The sequence below is a fragment of the Myotis nattereri genome (genome assembly GCF_964212035.1).
Source record: "Myotis nattereri genome assembly, chromosome: 3".
Taxonomy (NCBI): domain Eukaryota; kingdom Metazoa; phylum Chordata; class Mammalia; order Chiroptera; family Vespertilionidae; genus Myotis; species Myotis nattereri.
In genome coordinates, this window is record NC_138077.1 from 178,382,505 (window position 1) to 178,404,996 (window position 22,492).

The 22,492-nt window shown below is 39.1% G+C and overlaps 1 protein-coding gene across 1 annotated transcript in view; it reads left to right on the forward strand.

The window, feature by feature from the left end:
• The window catches only part of USP24 (ubiquitin specific peptidase 24), a gene marked incomplete at its 5' end in the record, with an annotated part of 128,613 nt that overhangs the window by 67,870 nt on the left and 38,251 nt on the right, over positions 1-22,492 (forward strand). Inside the window, 17 exons of the mRNA XM_081088466.1 lie at positions 1,372-1,438; positions 1,565-1,675; positions 2,991-3,089; positions 3,176-3,349; positions 5,081-5,166; positions 5,295-5,388; positions 6,355-6,510; positions 10,212-10,309; positions 13,550-13,645; positions 13,769-13,997; positions 15,166-15,325; positions 16,019-16,174; positions 18,304-18,374; positions 18,992-19,152; positions 19,688-19,749; positions 20,816-21,007; positions 21,972-22,089. Coding sequence (XP_080944592.1) covers positions 1,372-1,438; positions 1,565-1,675; positions 2,991-3,089; positions 3,176-3,349; positions 5,081-5,166; positions 5,295-5,388; positions 6,355-6,510; positions 10,212-10,309; positions 13,550-13,645; positions 13,769-13,997; positions 15,166-15,325; positions 16,019-16,174; positions 18,304-18,374; positions 18,992-19,152; positions 19,688-19,749; positions 20,816-21,007; positions 21,972-22,089 — 2,130 coding nt within the window. The remainder of the gene's footprint in view (positions 1-1,371; positions 1,439-1,564; positions 1,676-2,990; positions 3,090-3,175; positions 3,350-5,080; positions 5,167-5,294; positions 5,389-6,354; positions 6,511-10,211; positions 10,310-13,549; positions 13,646-13,768; positions 13,998-15,165; positions 15,326-16,018; positions 16,175-18,303; positions 18,375-18,991; positions 19,153-19,687; positions 19,750-20,815; positions 21,008-21,971; positions 22,090-22,492) is intronic.

Here is a 22,492-nt window from a genome sequence, read left to right on the forward strand (position 1 = left end):
TACTTTGAAAACCCTTAGATTACAAATTCTTGTATTTTAAGTTTGAACTATACAGAATGTTCACAGATGAATAATTGTTTATTCTTCCTTTTCTCCTCATTCTTAGCCTAATTCAAACAAATTGTAACCTAAGTGTCTATCAGTAGATGAGTGGATAAAGAAAAGGTGGTGTGTATACATCATGGAATACTACTCAGCTATAAAAAAAAAAAAAAAAAGAATGAAATCTTGCCATCTACAACAACATGGATGAACCTAGAGGGCATTGTGTTGAGTGAAATAAGTCAGACAGAGAAAGACAATACCATAACATTTCACCAATATATGAAATCTAAAAAACAATAAACAAGCAGAATAGAAACAAACTCATGGATACAGAGAACATTTTTATGGTTGCTAGATGGGAAGGGGGTTAGGGAAATGAGTGAAAGGGGTGAAGGGATCAAGAAGTGCAATTTGATACTTATAGAATATTCATGGACTATAAAGTAAAGCATAGGAAATATAGTTAATAATCTATAATAATAAAAGATTACTAGACGGACGTCATTCGGACATCCTTCCTGAAGAAGCCAGGCCGGAGGGAAGCCAGCGCAGGTTCCGGGTGCCTGCAGGTGGCCGGAAGAGGGAAGCAGCCTGGGTCCCGGATGCCAGAGGGAAGCCAGTGCCGGCAGCCAGGGGAAGAAAGGCCTACTCTTGCACGAATTTTCGTGCATCGGGCCTCTAGTATAATAATAAATATGTAGTGTTGGATGGATACTAGATTTATCAGGATGATCACTTTGTAAGTGATATAAATGTCTAATCACTGGGTTGTACATTTGAAACTAATACAATATAGTACATCAATTATAATTGAAAATAAACATTATTTTTAAAAACCAAATAGCAACTCTTACTTGTAGAATACTTCCTGGTTTGCATTTGTCTTCTAATTTTCAGGCAGTTTAGAACTTTGATTCCTTGTGTTTACGGAATTATGTAGCATATTTTAGTTGTAAAATAATGAGAGTCAAGCTCACTGATTTTTTATTCTTGGTGGATTGATGGACAAATGGGCCTGGATACCCAGGGGAGACCCAGGTCCTCTATTTATGGAACAACTGTTTAAAAAAGAAGAAAGAAAAGAACAGGAAAGGAAAGGAAATGTGGGAGGGTCAGTCTTCTCCTCCCTTATGCCATCTGTGCACTGCAGTTGTGGACTGCTTGCGTTACCTTCTCCTTGGATGAAAGGGAAGTTTCGTCTTTGCAAATTTCAGTCTTTGACCAATGACTGCTACCTGTTGATTGGGGTTTGGGTGAAACAGACTGGAATTGAGCTCAAATCAGCAATTCATTTCAAATATGTTTAAAATTTTTTCTAATCTATAGATCCACTAAACTTGTAATCATTGAGAGATTGCTGCTTCTGGCAGAACGTTATGTGATCACTATAGAGGTAAGCCTCTCTTTTTTTCTAAAGCAACTGAATCATCCCATTATTAGACTCAATGTGTTAGTATGTATTTTTGAGATGTTTAACAGTGGCACTGTGAATCTAACTTGATTTATTATCTTTTTCAAGGATTTTTACTCTGTTCTACGAACTATTCTACCTCATGGTGCCTCATTTCATGGACATCTTCTAACGCTTAATGTTACTTATGAGTCTACCAAAGATACCTTTACTGTAGAGGTGGGTTTACATTAAGCTTTGTGGCCATTTTCATATTGTCTTACTTTCACAACACTATTGATAAAGATGTTATGAGTGATTATTCTAAAAGCTGGTAAACAAATTTAGAATAAAGACCTGAAATGAAAGGGAACTGATGGGGTGTAAACAGACATATAGGCAAATACATAATACAATATCAGGTGGTGGTGAGTATCATCTATACTAATAAAAGGGTAATATGCTAATTAGACCAGACATCTCCCAGACGTCCTTTTGGACAAAGGCACAGTGGCGGGGGCTGAGGAGAGGTGGTTAGTGGTGACCATGCCAGCTGAGGAGGGCAGTTAGGGGTGACCAGGCTGGCAGGGGAGGGCAGTTAGGGGCGACCAGATCGGCAGACAGAGGTGGTTAGGGGCGATCAGGCCGGCAGGTAGAGGTGGTTAGGGGTGATCAGGCAGGCAGGGGAGCAGTTAGAGGCGATCAGGCCAGCAGGGGAGCAGTTAGGGGCAATTAGGCTGTCAGGCAGAGGTGGTTGGAGGTGATAAGGCCAGCAGGCAGAGAGGTTAGGGGTGATCAGGTAGGCAAAGGAGATTAAGGGCAATCAGGCAGGCAAGGGAGCAGTTAGGGGTATTAGGCAGGCAGGCAGAGTGATTAGGGGTGATCAGGCAGGCAGGCAGGTGAGCGGTCCTGGACATCCCCCAAGGGGCCCCAGGTTGGAGAGGGTGCAGGCCGAGTTGAGACACACACACACGCACACGCACACGCACGCACACACCCTCCCCCTGTGCATGAATTTCGTGCACTGGGCTTCTAGTTAAAAATAACGGAGAATAAGCTGGTAGAGGTGATGGTTATGGCAGAACACTATGTGATCACTATAGAGATAATCACACTTTATATAGAGGTGGGCATGGAAGGTCTGAGGTGGTGGCATCTGAACACAGAACTGGATGAGGTGACAGAGCAAGCCTTTTCTGGAGAAGGACATTCCAAACAAATGGCAGCAGATGCACAGGCCCTGAGGTGGGGGTTTGCTTGGCTTGTTCATGACAAGCAAGGTGGCTGGAATGACAGTGAGAAAAGGAAAGAAAGAATGGAAGACCTGCTGTGGAAGAAGGACTTGAGATTTTATTCCATGTGTGATGAGGGGGTTGGAGGAGGGAATAGAACTTTTACTTACAGCACAAGGGAAGCCTCTCAAGGGCAGGGATTCTTGTCTTTGGTTTTTTGCTGTTCTTGGCTTTTAGAACAGTGCTCAGTACATGGTAGATGCTCACTAACATCTGAGCATGAACGAATAAATGCATTACAACAGTTTAATTTTATTTTACAGGCTCACAGTAATGAAACCATAGGGAGTGTCCGGTGGAAGATAGCCAAGCAGTTGTGCTGTCCTGTGGATAATATACAGATATTTACAAATGATAGTCTGGTAGGTTTAAATAAACTGTGGCCCTTTAGCCTGATACGACTACTATCCTCTTTTCCTCTCAGTAATTAAGAAACCTCTTTTTGCAGCTGACAGTAAATAAAGATCAAAAGTTACTCCACCAGCTGGGCTTTTCTGATGAACAGATGCTTACGGTGAAGACTTCTGGCAGCGGAACCCCATCCGGGAGCTCCGCAGATTCCTCCACCAGCTCCAGCAGCAGCAGCAGTGGAGTTTTTAGTTCATCATATGCCATGGAGCAGGTATTGAGTGATAAATCATTTCTTTTTTAAAACAGGATTTTAATATCTTTGTCTTCAGCCCATATAGATTTGGATGATTGTGTCCTTTCCTCTCAGACAAATCCTGACTCTTCAGAAATGTATCCCTGGGAAGCACTGGGCATCATTGGGAGGAGATACATAATTTATCAATCTTCTGGACCACAGACTCTTCTGAGTCCTGAAGCATTCTGTCTGGCCACTTCTGCTGCTCCTCTCATCCACCTCTCTGCATTGAGTCATTGATTTTCCTATTAGCAGTCACACATGCTGTGTTATTTCTATCACCTTAAAAAAAAAACTCTTCCCCCAGTTTCACCTTCAGTTCCTGCCCTATTCTCTCCTTCCCAGATTAGCAAAGCTTCTTGGTGAAAGAGTTCTTTGAATTCTTTTGCCATCCTCTTTTTATGCTCTTTTCAAGGTTATCTCTTACTTCGGCCTCTCAATCTTCATCTTCTTGACCTTTCAGCGGAGTTGGTACATGTGATCACTTCCCCTTGAAATATTTTCTTCACTTGGCTTTCAGGTCTTTGTGTGATTGTATGTTTTTAACTTAGCATAATCTTGCTATAGATGTCAAAGAATCCTTCAGGGTTAGTATTAGTACTGTGGATTTTTTAAAAAAATAACTAGACAGTATTTATATATAGCAAGAATTTAAGAAAGAAATTTCATTCAGAAATGGTATTATGACAGTTAATTAACAACAGAAATAGTGTATGTAGCATCTTCAAGTTTAATACGTTATTTCATATTCTGAATTATTAAAAATCTTCACCTATATAAATACATTTTGGGGATGTCTAATTTCTTATTCCTTTAATCACATCTGAGTCTCTTCTGTACATGTATATTCTTTTCTTACCTTTAGAAAAATCACTTAGATTACACATATATCTATGTATTGTGTGTGAGCATATGTGTTTGTGTATATATCTATACTCATAAAATGGTAATATGCTAATTAGACCGGGTGACCAGCTATCTTCCAGATGTCAGACTTCCTTCTGGACAAAGCCACGGTTGTAGGGGCCAAGGCAGAGGCGGTTAGGGGCGATCAGGCGGCAGGGCAGGGCAGCTGTGAGCCATCAAGCTGACAGGGGAGGGCAGTTGGGGGCCATCAAGCCGACAGGGGAGAGCAGTTTGGGGGCATCAGGCCGGCAGGGGAGCGGTTAGGAGCTAGCAGTCCTGGATTGTGAGAGAGGTGTCAGACTGCCGGTTTAGGGATTAGGCCTAAACCTGCAGTCAGACATCCCCCGAGGGGACCCAGATTGGAGAGGGTGCAGGTCGGGCTGAGGGACACCACCCTCCGTGCGCCAATTTCGTGCACCAGGCCTCTAATATGACTTTCATTTTGCTTTTAAGTCACTCATTGGCTTGTTTCCTCCTGATGAGCTCTTGGTCAGCTTTCAGTGGTACCCACTCTCCATTCTAGTAATTACACCTACCTTTGTTTTATCTCTCTTCTTCTGCCTACCATTGGGCACCTGAGCCCCCACCAGCAGGTGGGTATGAGAGGAGAGCCCAGGTAGTAAGCACACCAGAAGGTGGGAGATCTCCAACTGTTCCCATGTGCGCTTCATGCGGATGGTCACTGTGCTCCCTCCATTTTCCCAGTGATCAGGTTTCAGAACTAATATTTGTATTGTACGTTTGATTAAAAAAAGATAATTCTTTTGTAAATTTGTTTTATATTTGCCTTTTTTCCCTCAGGAGAAATCCCTTCCTGGTGTTGTGATGGCACTTGTGTGTAATGTATTTGACATGCTTTACCAGCTTGCCAATCTAGAGGAGCCAAGGTAAATATAAATATAGGGAACCAAGAAACTTTTCCCTTGAAATGGATTTACTTTACATCTAATTCTAAATGACTCTGTTATTGAAACTGTGATTTATCTGAAAAAATTTCAAATTTGAAAAATTTCAGGATAACTCTACGAGTACGAAAGCTTCTGCTCTTAATACCCACTGATCCAGCCATTCAGGAAGCCCTTGACCAACTGGATTCTTTAGGAAGAAAGGTATGGGTATCTAGGGGGGTTAATTAACTGTCATGGAATTTTATATCATGATTCAGTGAAAATACAACACCAAATCACACTACATCATTTGATACCTTTTTCTTAATGATTTTTCTTCTTTTGAAAAATACTTTCTCTGTAAATGGAAATCAGAACTTCATGTTGGCTTTTAAAGTATCAAAATGGAGTGAAAAATTATGTGAGATTTTAAAACCAGAAGAGTCTTTCATATCATCTACTTCTACCTTCATGATATATGTTAGGAAACCAAAACCCAGAGAGAATGGAGTACCAGGCTTAGACTCTGGCTCCGATTCTTCTCTCATGATGCCTCCCTGATTGTGATTTGGTTATCTTTTCAGTTTCTCACTGTTGATACGTAAAATTCATTTTATTTAGTTTTTAGGATATCGTTCCATTATGTATATATTGAAATTGTGTTTAATCCATAACATTGTTTATGTTCTCAGAATAAATTAATTTATAACAAAGTTGTTAGAATTAAGTTATGAATTTTATATTTAAGGGGTTGACATTTAGACAACTTAATCTTGTCATATTTGGCTTATATACTAGCTTGAGGGAGAAGAGAGCTAATGTAATAAAACATATCACTAGTACTAGTTCAAAAAATTCTCAAAACTACCACTTTTGCAATCTTATAACTTCATTATCAGTATTTAGAGGTACAAGTTTTAAAAACACAAAACAAATTAAGATGACCTTGTTGATGTTGTTTAAAATAGGATTGTCATGCTGTTGAGCATGTATAGTTTGTGAGATAGAATTTGGTGTCTAATTAATAACTGTAGAGCTCATGTGGTTTTATGAGATTAAGTTTTAGAAAATATCATTGGTGTGGATTCTATTTAAAAGGAAAAGACTATCAGAATGTATACAGATATCTGTTTCTTTTTAATTTGTGCTTTTAATACATACATTCTCTTTTTCATTCTCTTAACTTAGAAAACATTGCTGTCTGAAACAAGCTCTCAGTCTTCAAAATCTCCATCCCTCTCTTCAAAGCAGCAGCACCAGCCAAGCGCCAGCTCAATTCTAGAGAGTCTCTTTCGATCTTTTGCTCCAGGAATGTCCACCTTTCGAGTGCTTTACAACTTAGAAGTAAGAAACCTATTTCTTTGCATTTCATTTTGGTTTGTAGAATCATGCTTTCTGACGACAGAAACACGTTAACAGGTTTACTCTGTTAAAACTTAGTTTTTAAAAAGTACAAAATAGAATATAAATTGGAATATTTTGGTTTTTGCCTTTGTAAATGTCAACTTTTTTCAGTATATGCGTATGTGCATTGTTATACTTGCAAAATAGCATCTAAATAAATAATTAGGAAGCTTTATCTATTAAAATGTGTCTTTACCTTCCTCTAGAAGTTCTGTGATTATCTATAATGCCAGTTATTAATCCTGAGCCTTCTTGCTATTAAATGTATCTTCTTTTTAAAAAACTGTTGTAGCCAAACCGGTTTGGCTCAGTGGATAGAGCATTGGCCTGCAGACTGAAGGGTCCCAGGTTCGATTCCGGTCAAGGGCATGTACCTGGGTTGCGGGCACATCCCCAGTGGGAGGTGTGCAGGAGGCAGCTGGTCGATGTTTCTCTTTCATCGATGTTTCTAACTCTCTATCCCTCTCCCTTTCTCTCTGTAAAAAATCAATAGCCGAAACCGGTTTGGCTCAGTGGATAGAGCATCGGACTGCGGACTGAAAGGTCCCAGGTTCGATTCCGGTCAAGGGCATGTACCTGGGTTGCGGGCACATCCCCAGTGGGAGATGTGCAGGAGGCAGCTGATTGATGTTTCTCTCTCATCGATGTTTCTGACTCTCTATCTCTCTCCTTTCCTCTCTGTTAAAAATCAATAAAATATATTAAAAAAAAAATCAATAAAATATATTTAAAAAAAAAAAACTGTTGTAATTGTTTACATTAATGCAGCTTTATGAGGAATTTGTCAGAAGACATGTTAACATGATTATTTCAAGGTTATAAAAAAAACCGTTAGAAGAATTTGAGCAAAAGAATATTTTTATTACCCTCCTCCTCCAAAGTGGCTTTAAACAAGCAGATTTAGTTCAGTAAACATTTACTAATTACTTACCATCTACAAGTTATTGTGATAGTTAGGGGGTCAGAGTTGGAAAGACAAGATATTCGCTCCCAGGTCTTATGAGTAAGACATAGGAAGAGGCTGGATATGCTGAGTCTTGAAAGCCAAGCATTAACAAAGCGATGTGGGAGAGTGACCAGGGGACCAGTTGGAAACAGTCCTGCTCCTGGAGGGTCAGCGATCGGACCCTTGTGCATGTTAGGTCTGGAGAAAATAAAGCCCTAGATGATCTTGCTTGACCTAGGAAATTATATCCAGGCAGTTCGTTATTAAAGAATCCATAGCACTACCTAAGCAGCCTTAATTATCAAATTAATGTTGAGTAGATTTTGAGTGATGATAAAGGCCATAATTACTAATGGGTACCTGGTTGGACATTTTTTCCAAGTTTTATTTCATCTGACAGTCTAATTTGGAGTATATAATTAGATTGATTCATTTTATGGTCTACTTGTTGCTTATATGTTCAAACTGTGGTAACATTTCATATTTGCCTTAAAATAATTACTCTTGTCAAAAGATGTGTTGGATTCAAAAGTAGAAAATACTTAGTGAATATTTAAAAAATAAAGCATACCTTTATTTGATGTGGGCATTTAAAATAGGTAGACTATCCCAAAACAGAAAATTGCTTAGAAATTCTTGGCCAGTTTAAGCCTATAAATTTTGAACTTTCCACTGCTGCCAGATTTGTCTTTTGCTTTCAAATGATTGTCTCAAAAGTTAAGGTATAAATCTTAACACACACATTTGAGCGCACCTAGAAAAGCAAAATGGCCCAACAGTGGGTCTAGCTTGTCTTTCAGCTACCTAGATGGCAGTATCTTAGAGCCAGAGGACTCAGTACAAAATGCCTCCAGTACAATTTTAGGACTTCTGTTAACTGGGATTCCTTTGGTAGGTTTTCTTTTGCTTTAGACAACACAAAACATTTGGAAAACATAACACTCCCAAAAGCAGTTATCTTTACTATTAGAAAGATTCAATTCCTCCCATTTTGACCTTTAACTTATGTTTGCCTACTAAGAAACTTCTTAGTGGATCTTCCAAATACCCATTGATTTGGAGAAACATTTTATTTTCACTGAATTATTATCCATTAAGCATGGGGAGTGTGTGCACGTGGCTGTCAGCACTCTCTCATAGAAGAATTAGAGTCACAGAGGGTTTCCATTTTCCTATGTAAGGCTCATGAATCAGGGCTGATGAAACTGTTTCCCAAAGAGCAACTCAGGAGGAAAGCATTTTAAAAATAAAAAATCTCACACTAAAAATCTAAGCTCATAGAACCCCATAGGTTCATAGGAGCAGATTATTTTTTTTAGAATAGGAAAGGATCTTGAATTACATCTAGTTTAAACCCTTGAAGAAATTGAGACAATGAGTCTTTATTTAAAATTTTAAATTATAATAATTAAATAAGCCAGCTCTTTATGCTTTGTGCCTTGTGCTTATGCTAAGCACCTTAAGCTTGCATTATCTTATTTAATCCAAACAATCCTCTGGTAAAGGTAATTATTATCCCAATTTAGCTGATGAGAAAACTGAGGCAAAAAGAAAACTTACATGCCTGAGATTATTTCTGTGAAATAATTCTCTTGTCATACCAAAATATTCAGTTAAGCTTTTCTTTAGGTAGGTATAAGAGTGTTAAAAAAGGGCCATGGATATTAAAGTGAGATACATCTGGATTTAAATTCTAACCATGTGACCTTGGATGGGAGGTCACTAAACCTCTCAGGTCACAGTCTTTACCTATAAAATTAAATACTGTACATATGCCATGCATAGTGAGATGAGATAATGCATGTTAAGTACCTCATCTTATACCTAGATGCTCAATAAGTAGGAACAAGTTAGAATCATTAGTGGGGACTCATCTAGCACTTTTAGTAAATGGGCTGTTTTATAAAACTTACATACTTTTTTAAAAAATACGAATTTTTTTTTATTGATTTCAGAGAGGAAGGGAGAGGGAAAGGAAGAGGGAGAGAGAGATAGAAACATCAATGATAAGAGAGAATCATTGATCGGTTGCCACACTGGGGATCGAGCCCACAACCCAGGCATGTGTCCTGACCAGGAATTGAACCCATGACCTCCCGGTTCATAGGTCGATGCTCAACCACTGAACTACACCAGCCAGGCTTAACTTACATACTTTTTAAATAACATATCTAGCATATCATCTATTCTTATCTAAGCCTGAGAGACAGAGACATTCACATTTGCTGGTTTTATGAAAAGAGCACATCAGCTTTCTTCAAAACAGGTTTTTCTTGCTAAGTAAATAGAACTTGGAAAATGTGATTATTTATTTGTGAAACATCAGCCTCCTTATACTTCTGGGTGGGAAAATGGCATGCAGCATTTAAAGAAATTGTGACTTGAATTGTGTGATTATTTTTTTTTAAATATATTTTATTGATTTTTTATAGAGAGGAAGGGAGAGAGAGATAGAGAGTTAGAAACATCGATGGGAGAGAAACATCGATCAGCTGCCTCCTGCACATCTCCTACTGGGGATGTGCCCGCAACCCAGGTACATGCCCTTGACCGGAATCGAACCTGGGACCTTTCAGTCCGCAGGCCGACACTCTATCCACTGAGCCAAACCGGTTTCGGCCTGTGTGATTATTTAGTAAAGGAATAATTTCTGCTGGAAATGTTGGGATGATTAATTGTGCTTATCTATTTCAAGGTTCTAAGCTCCAAACTTATGCCAACAGCTGATGATGACATGGCAAGAAACTGTGCAAAATCCTTCTGTGAGAACTTCCTCAAAGCAGGAGGTTTGAGGTTAGTGTCCCAGTATAATGTTACATGAATTGCAGAAAATAATTCTATTCTTTTTATTAACTTCTCTTGCCAAGCCTTGCTTATTCCTACAAGGTATTATGTGAAGCATTATGAGAGTTTTAATAAGAAGGAATGATGTCTCAGCCTTTGGAATATTTTATTTTATGATTTTTGATTATTTAAAAAACTTAGAGAAGCATGTCTCTTTCTGCTCTGGTAGCGGGGATTCTCAGGAAGAGGAAAGGTGAAGAGGCTAAATTGGTTTCTCTTAATTCCCACATCCATTTATGCTAAGGTGAATTTGATTCCCAGTAGTCCATGTTGTGGAAGGCATTAGTTCTGAGGCTGCAAAGATAAATTAGGTATTATCCCTGCCCTTAAGAGGCTCATGGTTTAACAGTTATTACAACTATTAATACAAAAGCTTATAAAAATCACTTTAGTGGAGTGGAGGTTATGAAAGAAACTAGTGGTTAAATTGACTAAATTTGGTTGGGGTTATAAGATTAGGAAATGCTTCACTGAAAGTGACATTTGAGTTGGGAGTTGTGAAACCAGTAGTCAGTGTGGTCATTCCCTAGGTAAACAAGGAGGGCAGGGGCACTCTGAGCCAGAGGTCGGGGGCAGGGAATGAATGAAGCACTGAAGTACATAGCCCCTCTTGGGAATATAGTTGCCAGGTGAGGCTAATGCCAAGGATAAGGGAGAGAAATACGTAAAGAAGAGTCACATTGAGGAATCCCAACATTGTATTGTAGACCATGAAAAAACAGGAAGTTTATAAACCAGGAATTACCTAGAACAGTTACTCTGGCTGCATTGGAGAAGAATGGAAGTAGAAAAGACCTAAGTTCAGGGAGAACTGTTAAGAGCTGTGACAGTGCTCGAGAGAAGAGACAACAGGTTCTAAATTTAGGGCGGTGGTAGAATGACATTTATGTGGTAAAATAGGCAAGTCTTTATGACTAGATATATGACTACGGTAGGAACATTTATAGATTGACCCTATGATAGCTGCTTGAGAAAGAGGATAAATGGTGACTCTCTAGTCCTTATGGGAAATAAACATGGAAGGAGATGGAAGAAACCGAGGAAGTCAAGAGAAATTAATTTGATTGCATATGAGGTCCCTGTGAGTCATGTGTAGTGGATGGTTTGGATAGGATGCTCTTGAGAGATGTGGAGAATGGCACTAGAGATTTGGGAGAGCCATCAGTGTAATTGCAGCCATTGGGGCATAAGCAGTTGGTAGAGCTGAGTGGCAGGGATAAGTCTAGGAAGTAGAATCTGTATGCGGATGTCTCTGCTTTACAATGTGTGACCTAAAGGGGGTGACAGTACTTTGATGGGAAGGATAAGAGAAAAGTTGCCTTTTTTGTTTTGGTTTTAACTTGTAGAAGACTTGATTCTCTTTGTAGGCAGACCAGAAGGGACTGATGAAAAAGAGACAAAGATGAAAAGGGGTTGATCAATTGAGGGACTGTGTTCTGCAGTTGAAAGATTTGCATTAGGAAGAAGTAGGCATGCAATTTCTTCCAGGAGTGAAAACCAACTTGAAGATAGTTAAAGTTCTGTTCGGAGGCCCTGAGGGGAAGAAAAGTTGGGTGAGACCATGGAGAGATAAAGGGGAGAACTAAAGAGAGCTGAAGGAATTCCAAAGCATGTGGAAGGCCTAGTGCACATATAGTTTTATTCTTTGTTCAATATTGTAGAGATGTTCTTACAACAATTTAATTCAGTTTATTCGGCCAATTACAGAGCTATGGTAATAAAGGCATTTTACTTCTGGTTTATTCTTGTATGTCAGTTAACTTATATGCCAGGCAGTTTTCTAAGCAATGAACAGAGTGGCAAATAGATTAGACCAAAACCCATATCCTCATGAAGCTTACTGTCAAGAGGGGGAAAGAGATAATAAAGGCAGAAGTAAAAGTAACAGTGTATGTCAGGTGGTTATAAGAGCTGCAGAGAAAAATAAGACAAGAGGGGATGGAGGGAATGGTCAGGGAAAGCTTTACTTGATGGGGTGACATTTTACAGACATGATGGAGGTATAGAGTGAGACCATGATCTCCTAGGGAAAGCTGTCTACAGGAGCAGCCACCTTAGTGGAACCCACCTGATGTGTTTGGGGCAGTGAGGCAGGCAGCAGAGGGGACGTGAGATTATAGACATAGGTCAGGTTATGTAGGATTTTATAGGCTACTGTGAAAATTGCCTTTTTTTCTGTAGGAAATAGGAAACCATTGGAGGATTTGTACAGAGGAGGAGTGTCATGATCTGACTTAATCTTGAAAGGATCTCTCTGGTTGATCTTTTGAGACTAGATTTTGGAGGTGGAGCATTAAGAATGTAAGCAGGAAGCCCTAACTGTTTTTGCTCAGTGGATAGAGAGAGCATCGGCCTGTGGACTGAAAGGTCCCAGGTTTGATTCCAGTCAAGGGCATGTACCTTCGTGGCAGGCACATCCCTAGTAGGGGGTGTGCAGGAAGCAGCTGATAGATGTTTTTCTCTCATCGATGTTTCTAACTCTCTATCCCTCTCCCTTCCTCTCTGTAAAAACTCAATAAAAATATATTTAAAAAAAAAAAAGAATGGAAGCAGGAAGAACAGTTGGGAAGCTTCTGCAGTAATATAGATTGGAGTGGCCATGAAAAAACAAGCTTATTGAATACACCAATTCTGGATATATTTTTGAATTGTTAGTTCACATTAGTAAACTCAGGCCAGTTAGCAAGAAGGTAACTATAACTATGCAAACATTCCATGTTGGAGATCCTTCTTTGACTTAACAAGGAGTCTAATTCTAAATGGATGAGAAGGGTTATAGGTATCATAAGAAGTCATTGGGATAAAGATATATATGGTTCATTTTATATGTAAGGCTCTTGTAGGAATTTTGAGTGATGGATAACATTTATTAGCAATTAAATTACAGAAATTTTCTTATGAAAGAAACAGAAGTCTCGCCAAAGCCGGTTTGGCTCAGCGGATAGAGCGTCGGCCTGCGGACTGAAAGATCCCAGGTTCGATTCTGGTCAAGGGCATGTACCTGGGTTGCAGGCACTTCCCCAGTGGGGGATGTGCAGGAGGCAGCTGATCGATGTTTCTCTCTCATCGATGTTTCTAACTCTCTATCTCTCTCCCTTCCTCTCTGTAAAAAATCAATAAAATATATTAAAAAAAAAAAAAAAAGCAATAGAAGTCTTTAATATCCTGTCTTCTTTCTGTTTTTTGAAGTTTGGTTGTAAATGTCATGCAGAGGGACTCCATCCCATCAGAAGTCGACTATGAAACAAGGCAGGGAGTTTATTCTATCTGTCTACAACTCGCAAGGTATGTCAATATGTTGTGTTAGTCTCAAAAGGCAAGACTCGACTCTACTTTTCTCACCAATTCAGTCATTTTAAGTAGTATGAAATGAGTTTGAATAAGTCTGCCTTTTTATTTCCTTTTAAGATTTTTACTTGTTGGACAAACAATGCCCACGTTATTAGATGAAGACATTGCCAAAGATGGTATAGAGGCACTTTCTTCTCGCCCATTCCGAAACGTTAGCCGGCAGACCAGCAGGCAGATGTCCCTATGTGGTACCCCAGAAAAGTCGTCCTACCGACAGTTGTCAGTGTCTGATAGGTCTTCTATTAGGGTGGAGGAAATCATTCCTGCTGCACGAGTTGCAATACAAGTAAGTGATTTGTGTATTCAAGAATTAGTAAGTACCTCCTGTTTAGAAACGACTGGTTGAGGGGCGGGACCATTCGGATATCCTATATATTAAAGGGTAATATGCAAATTGACCGAATTTCGGAATGACAGGTCGCTATGACATGCACTGACTGCGGGGAGTGGGCCTAAGCTATCAGTCAGACATCCATCTGTGCCAAGCGCTCCCAGACTGCTAAAGGGCACAGGCTGGGCTGAGGGACGCCCCCCCCCCCTCCACCCCCAGTGCACAAATGTTGTGCACTAGGCCTCTAGTATTGAATATTAACATGAATATTAGCTTAAAGGAATTTATGGTAAGAAAGAGACCACTTATGTGGAAATACTATAATTCAAGGTGGAAAATGTCAAGTGTTATAAGAAAACTACAAAGACAAAACATTCTATAGACCTTCAGAGGAAGTGGAATAATTACCTTCACCTGTGGCCATCATGGATGATTTTATGTGGGAGGTGGCATTTAAGGTAGGCCTTGAAGAATAGATTAGGATTAGATATGTAGAGCTAAGTATGGAGAGTTGGAGAGAGGAAAGTCGTTCAAAAAAAATGGAGGGCGTGAGCAAAGTTAGAGAAAACCAGAGCCTTATTGGGGGCGGTTCGGGGTGGGGAGGGGGATCACACGGCAGTTCACACAGGCAAAAATGCATTGTGGGGCAGGGGGGAAATGGTGAAAACAAAACTGTTGCCAGGTAATTTAAAGCCAGAGCATGGAGATCATAGTCCTTGTTTACAGGTAGCAGAGAGATATTGAAAGTCTTTGAACAGCATGGAAGCATTAAAAAGGTGGTCCTCTAAGTCCGTGGTCGGCAAACTGCGGCTCGCAAGCCACATGCGGTTTTTTGGCCCCTTGGGTATGGCTCTTCCTAAGCCTTAGGAGTACCCTAATTAAGTTAATAGCAATGTACCTACCTATATAGTTTAAGTTTAAAAAATTTGGCTCTCAAAAGAAATTTTAATCGTCGTACTGTTGATATTTGGCTCTGTTGACTAATGAGTTTGCTGACCACTGCTCTAGGTGATCTTGGAGGGAAAGAATCTCACAAACTGAGACTAGTAGGTCATAGAAGCCAGTGGATTGTGTTCCAGTACTGCCTTTTCTCGTAACAAACACTCTTTCCATCCTTCTGTAGACAATGGAAGTAAATGATTTTACTTCCACTGTGGCTTGTTTCATGAGACTGTCGTGGGCTGCTGCTGCAGGACGACTTGACCTTGTTGGGAGTAGCCAACCAATAAAAGAAAGTAATTCTCTGTTTCCTGCTGGAATTCGAAACAGGCTCAGCAGTTCAGGTACTGATTAAAAAGGATAAAGTAATTAGAGCATTGGGCAAGAAATAGCTATAAGAATCATCTCTGTATAGGTTGCACATTCCTATATGTATGTCATACTTTATTTAAGAAAAAAAAACAGTGGGGACACCAAATCAAACAGTTTTTATCTTGCTCAATGTAAAATGTCATGAGGCCAGTAACTGTGGCTGTAATAAAAATTCATCTAGGATTCCTACATGGAAAAGTCATTTTCTTGGTTCAGCCACTTATTTCTATTAGACCTTTATAAGTAGCTTTACTTTTCAGCTTCATTTGGTTTCCCTGTTCAGTCTATGAGTTTGTGTATACCTCAGTATTGAAAAAAAATTTTAATGTGTGACATATATAATAAAGTGCAGAAATATTAACACGATTTTTACATATTGTAACCCATCTGCATCACAATAAGGAGTGTTTTTAACATCCAAGGAAGACTTTCTAATGGCTCCAGAATTGCACTGTTCTGTCACCTGAAATTAGTTTTGCCCCATAAACTACGTATAAATCAGTCAGGGTCATGTAAAGTGATTAAGTCTCTCTTATTTCTTAGACCGAAGTGTCTTCTTGGACTATTTAATTTCACTTGAGGAGTCTGGGGAACACATTAAAAGGCTATGAGAAGATCCACTGGTCCTATGGGACCATAGTAACCTTCTGCTTGCCCCTCTCCAGGAAGCAATTGCAGCTCTGGAAGTGAAGGAGAGCCAGTTGCCCTGCACGCAGGCATCTGTGTGCGCCAGCAGTCCGTGTCCACCAAAGACTCCCTGATTGCTGGCGAGGCTCTGTCTCTCCTGGTTACCTGCCTACAGCTTCGGAGCCAACAGCTGGGTATGCAGGAGGCTTGCTTGGGATTCCTCTCCTTTAGGGAAAGGGGTTTCTGTTGGGAATTATTTACGAACCTTTATAGATACAAGGTCATGTTATAGAAATGAAGAGGGACACACTTGCATGTGGAACAGGTAAGTAAAGTGCTAGAGTAGTGAGATTTTGAGCAAGCATTTACTGAGCACCTTCTATATATAAGGTTCCGTAGTGAGTGCTATAAAAAGCAGTATGTTTGCCCTCCAGGAGCTTACTGTCTAGTTGGGGAATTAAAACAACCCAAATTATAGTTCATAAACTATAGAATTAGAATTATATATCAGTAATGACTTCACTTAAAAATTATGTAATTTAAGATTTGCCCTTTTAATTTTATTGTTGACTTTAGCAAAGTGGGGCTGTTATGAATCAAACTTTTTGTGTTAAAACATTCCAGGGCTCGGTCCTACATCACTGCGGTCTCATCCATTTTCACAGCTTTCAATTTCTACTATATGCTGATACCTAAATTTGGGTCTCCAACCTGGACTACACCCCTGACATTTCCACTTGGATCTCAAATAGGCTTTCTAGACTTAGCATATACACAACTGAACTATTGATCTGGCCTATATCAGCCGAGTGTTTTCCCAACTTAATTATTTAGCAGTCTTGCTCTGGCCAAAACCTTGGAGTCATCCTCAATTTTTTTTTCACACCCCACTTCTAAGCTGTTGGCACATCCTCCTTTAAACTATATCTAGATTCTACCTCTTCACTATTATTACCCTCTGATCTGCCATCATCTCTTGCTTGGATCACAGCCATTGGACCCTAACTAATCTCCCTGCTTCTACCCTTGCAGTTTATTCTCCACACAGTAAGCAGAGTGGACCTTCTTAAATGTAAGTTAGATCCTATCACTCTTCTGTTTAAAACCTTGCAGTGGCTTCTCAGTTCACACTGAGTAAAAGCGAAATCTTCAGTAAGGCCTTCGAGGCCAGACACAATCTGATACCTGTGTGCCTTCACCTTCTGCAGCTCTCCTCACCTACTGTGACTGCTTCAACCACCCTCGCACATTCCTGCCTCAGGGCCCTTGCACTGGCTGCTCCCTCTTTCTGGTATCTTCTTCGGCCATCTGTCTACATTGCTCTCTCTTCCTCATTTCCTACAAGTCCTTGCTTAACGTTACTTTTTCAGTGAGACATTCTCTGACCACCTTTTAAAGAAACCACAACACTCCCCTCAAGCTCCAGCACTACCTAAAACCTGCACCTTATTTTTTGCTGTGTCAGTTATCATTTTATAACAAATAATACAATTGATTTACTTGTCATGTTGTCATCACCCCCTCCGCAACTAGGCTGTAAGCTCCATCAGGACAGATTCTTGTCCATTTTGTTCCCTACTCAGTCTCCAGCACTGTCCAGTGTATAGTAGGCCCTCAATAAATATTTATTTATTCAGGAATAAAGTCTTAAAGTTTCACTTTTAAAAATTGTGCCAATACATATGGGCTCTATTCTTCACTGTTATTACTGATTTAGGCTGCCTGTTATATAGATGTGATCATTATGTATTTACTGTAACACCTAAGTTCATTTTATAATATAAACATATAGAAAAGGTTAGAGATTTGTCACGTTGCAATAGTATTCAAAAGTATTTACTTTGACAAGAATGCTTTTGAAGGTTTATATTTGAGAAGTGTGAGTCATGACATACTTTTGAACACAGGCCATAGTACTTAGTTAAGTTTTCCTATAATTGTTTAATTCTAGAGGTATTTTCAAATAAAAATGAAAAATATTATAACTTCTCTTCAGTTTTCTTTATCATTATTTAAGTTTGTGGTAGGGTATATTTTATAGTTCACAAGTATTGGTAGTTGATCAACACAAGACGTATTTATTCTGTGACTGGTATGTGCAAGGCATTGTACTAAAATGTGAAGGTGCAAAGATGACCGAGATGGTCCTGCTCACAGGCATGGAGGCAGTTGTCAAAGGTTTTGAATTTGATTCCATGTAGAAGAGATGAATTTCTGTTATAGTTAAGCTTAAGAAATTATTCAGAATTTTTGAAATTTTGAAAATGTATTTCCTAACTTAATTTTCCCCCCTGCTCCCAATTTTCCTTATTCTTATCATTAGCATCTTTCTATAACTTGCCCTGTGTTGCTGATTTTATCATTGATATTCTGCTTGGATCGCCAAGTGCTGAGGTAAGGATTGTTTACATTACTTCATAAAAAAACCCCTTTGGTCCTCTTCTGTCTTTGGCTCTCTGGATACCTATAACATTGCAGAGAATACAGAAGGAATGACATCTTGTCCTCTCGGACATACAAAATGACCGTTTGGACTGCCTGCCCTCCTTTCTATTCCATATCCCTCAAAAGGTTAGGAGACTAGTTCTAAAATTAATTTTTATTTATTACAAACAAAATATTACAGCCAGTGTTCAACACCCATAGCTGGCAAGGACAGCTGGCATTAAGCATCAACATGTTGGTCAAAATCAAGACCAACTTCAAGCCATGAACTTTCACTAGATTTTATAATTCTGATTGTCTGACATGACCTTGAAAATTAACTTTCCTTATTTTCATTTATATTAAGTTATAAATCTATTGATTAGAATAGAATAATAGAATGGTTTCGGAAATCAGTTCCCAGAACACACTTGTTTTTAATCCTAGTTTATTCAGTGTAAACTTTACCATTAATATTGAAATACTCGGACTCTTAGAGTATCCTTCAAAGTGTAGACTTTGAAGGAGAACCATTTTTGAAGCAATCTTTTAAGTGGATGATGGATGTTCTTTGCCACTAATTCCAGATCCGCCGTGTTGCCTGTGATCAGCTGTATACTCTTAGTCAGACAGATACTTCAACTCATCCAGATGTACAGAAGCCAAATCAGTTTCTTCTAGGTGTGATTCTCACAGCTCAGCTGCCTCTCTGGTCTCCAACTAGTATTATGAGAGGAGTCAATCAGAGGTACGTGATAAAGATGAGAAAGCTCACATTATACAGAAAGAATAATGAGTTGGGTACTGCTCCCATAAAGTCCACTGTGGATTATGGAGATGACAGAAGAATCTCTCCTCTCCTCTTCTAGCATTTGTGTCTGAAAGAGGGCATTTCAGTGTTTTTCCCAATTCAGGACTGGAGAGTTAAAATAATACCAAGGCTTCTCTGTCACCCCCAGTTCTCACCTCCATCTCCCACCTCCCCCTAACCTGGTTGGTAAGAGCCTGAAACAATTCAAGCCAGATCACTGTGTAAAGGTCACACTGCTCATGTCTTCTCAGTGTCAGTCTCAGCTCAGCATACTTCACAACTCCTATGTGTATCTGTAACGGTAAAATTATTAATGTGCCTCTTGCTAAAATAATGAAGTTGAATTAATGTAAAAGTAGTTATTTTATGCTAGGAAAAGTCATACAATTGTTTTTATGAACTTCTTATAATAAAGAAAATTATTTTTATTTTGAAATCAGCCTCTTTTTAATAATTGAAATCTGTTTTTTAGACTGTTGTCTCAGTGTATGGAATATTTTGACCTGAGGTGCCAATTATTAGATGATCTGACAAGTAAGTAAATGTCTAACTTTGATTTGTATGGGGGGAGTAAATTCGAGGGGGTGGGAAGGAGAAAAGAAAGCCAAATGGGCATTTCTAATTCTGACTTAATGTATCAAGATATAAGTGAGATTATAACTATCATTTGAGGTTGAATTTTATTTTCCTGAAAATAGCATGTAAACCCCATATGCCAGTTTTCTATTATGTATCCAACTATTATATGCTGAGAAAATCTGTTGATTTTAAAAATTGTCAAAGGCGCTTATACTTTAATTAAACTGATACAGAGCTATTAAGAAGTCTTTCTAGTATGGTCTATTCTGATCATTTTTCAGAAGTTGATTATTGAAAGAAAGAGGAAATGTCTATTGAGATGTGTTGATAGTAATAGAAGTGAGTGACAGAAGTAGACAGGATTCGTATCTGGTGCCGGTCCAGCTTTGGCTGACCCTGACATATCCCTTTTTACCTCCTCATCCGTGACCCTGCTTGCTGTGGCTTATAGTGCAGGGAAAGTAGAGCATAATCACTCCTCTCCTACCCAATCCCAATTTCCAATATGGAATCTTGTTTTAAATCCTTTTTGGAGGGGAAGTGAAATATGCTTCATATGAGCAGTTCTCTGGAGTTTGGAATCCTGAACTCTGCTACTGTGCTGTTGACCTCTCTCCTTTGCAGAACTCTGCCCCCTATAGGCGTAGGTAACACTGTGGGAGCATTGGCTCTCCTCATACCCTTCCATCTTTCCTTCCCAACAAAGGAGCTTATTTTAAACAAGGATTGTCTCCTTCATCTTATATCCCCAGCTTGTAACACAGTGACCTGCACAGAAGAAGCACTCAGCATGTGTTTGGTTTATGACTGAGAGTGAGTGAAGGAAGGAAGGAACATGCGTGAGCTGTCATAGTCCTGTGGGTAGCAGCTATAGCCTGAGATTTATTAATGACAGGGCTTGTTTGTTTTTTGAGTTTGACGAAGTGAAAGTTTGGGACATCTCTCTGCCTACTTTAATTCAGGATTTTGACTCCATAAAGGGAAATACTTCTCTTTAAGAAATTGATTTTTTTTCCCTTAGCTTCAGAAATGGAGCAGTTAAGAATCAGCCCAGCTACCATGCTTGAAGATGAGATTACTTGGCTGGATAACTTTGAACCTAATCGCACAGCTGAATGTGAGACCAGTGAAGCAGACAACATCTTATTGGCAGGACACTTACGGCTCATTAAGACCCTTCTTTCACTCTGTGGGGCAGAAAAAGAAATGCTTGGTAATTATTGCTTCATCTTGTCATGTGACAGAATAGCTCATTTTCAGTTCCTGCCATAGTATTGTGTGTAATTGGGAAAATAAGATAGGTGCTAAGTGTTGCATAGAAAATTGGCCCTTCAGACAATAGGAGATTGTCTGGCTTAATGCCTAACGAATTTAAGGTATATTTTACCGGTGTCACTAAACTATATAGGGAATTTTATAGTGTTCAAAAGAGTTGGATCACATAACTTAATACCAAGTAAAAATTATAATTCAAAGTAGGTTTTTCTATTTTTGCTGTTGAGTACTTTATAAAATATAATCTGTTGTATACCTTACTTCTTTTAAGAGTAATTTTCTTCTAGGGAGGCAGCCCCCAACCACTACCCCTAGAAGATGGATGAGTCTCCTGAGTTACATATGTAATTTGTACAAATATATTAAGTATTATAATTATATTCAGAAAACAAATCAAAACATTAATTACCACATTTATCACACAAACTAAGCTCTACAAAAAAATCTTTTTAGCAACTGGGGATACATAGAAAAGAGTGATTCTAAACCAGGGTGAGAAGGGCAGATTATTTTTACCTAATGAAGGCAAGATTTTAAAAGTTTCAAAACCCTTTAAGTAGATTCCCTATACCCAAAGTTAGAATTATTTAGTCAAACCATCTATCTTGTGGTGTTCTTGGCATTTGTGTTTCTAAAATGAAAGTTCGACTCCTTTCACTCTGTTATAAGTTCATAAAGGAAGGTACCCTCGTTTGTCTATCTTTATATCCTGTACCCTGACCCTACCAGCCATCCCCACCCCTCTACACCAAGAGCTCTGCCAAAAATTAAGCATTAAACTAAATTGAATGCCCTGCTATTGAGTGGCTTAGGTGCCTTTGCCTTTGATATGAAGTGCAAGACAGGATCTTTGAATTAAAATATGTGTTCATCCTCACCATGAATATTATGCTCTATTCCAGGTTCATCACTCATTAAACCATTGTTAGATGACTTCCTTTTCCGAGCTTCTAGAATTATTTTAAATAGTCATTCTCCAGCTGGCAGTGCCGCCATCAGTCAACAGGACTTTCATCCAAAGTATGGAAAATGCACGTTGTGTTCAGTTTTGGTAAAAATTCTAATTCAAAACATTAGTCCAAAAAGATTTTCTTAACTTGGAGTTTGTCTTTTATCTTGTGAGTGTGCATAGCTTATAAGATCTTATCCACTATACAAAGAAATGCATGTAAAGAGACTTAGGATAAAGCCTGCCTGGCACACAGCACGTGCTGAGCAAGTATGCTGGTACCATTGTTTCCATCGGAAGAGAATAAGTAATAACATGGTTAATTTGGTCAGTAACAAATTCCAAGAGAAACTGAATTTGTCAGAATTTAGTCCAAAGTGAAAGTCAGTAGGTTCAGGTTCTGAGTGTAGAGGGTTTCTTCTAGAAGAAAAGTATAGGTGCTTTAGTGCATGAACCTCGAGGTTTGCTGAGTAG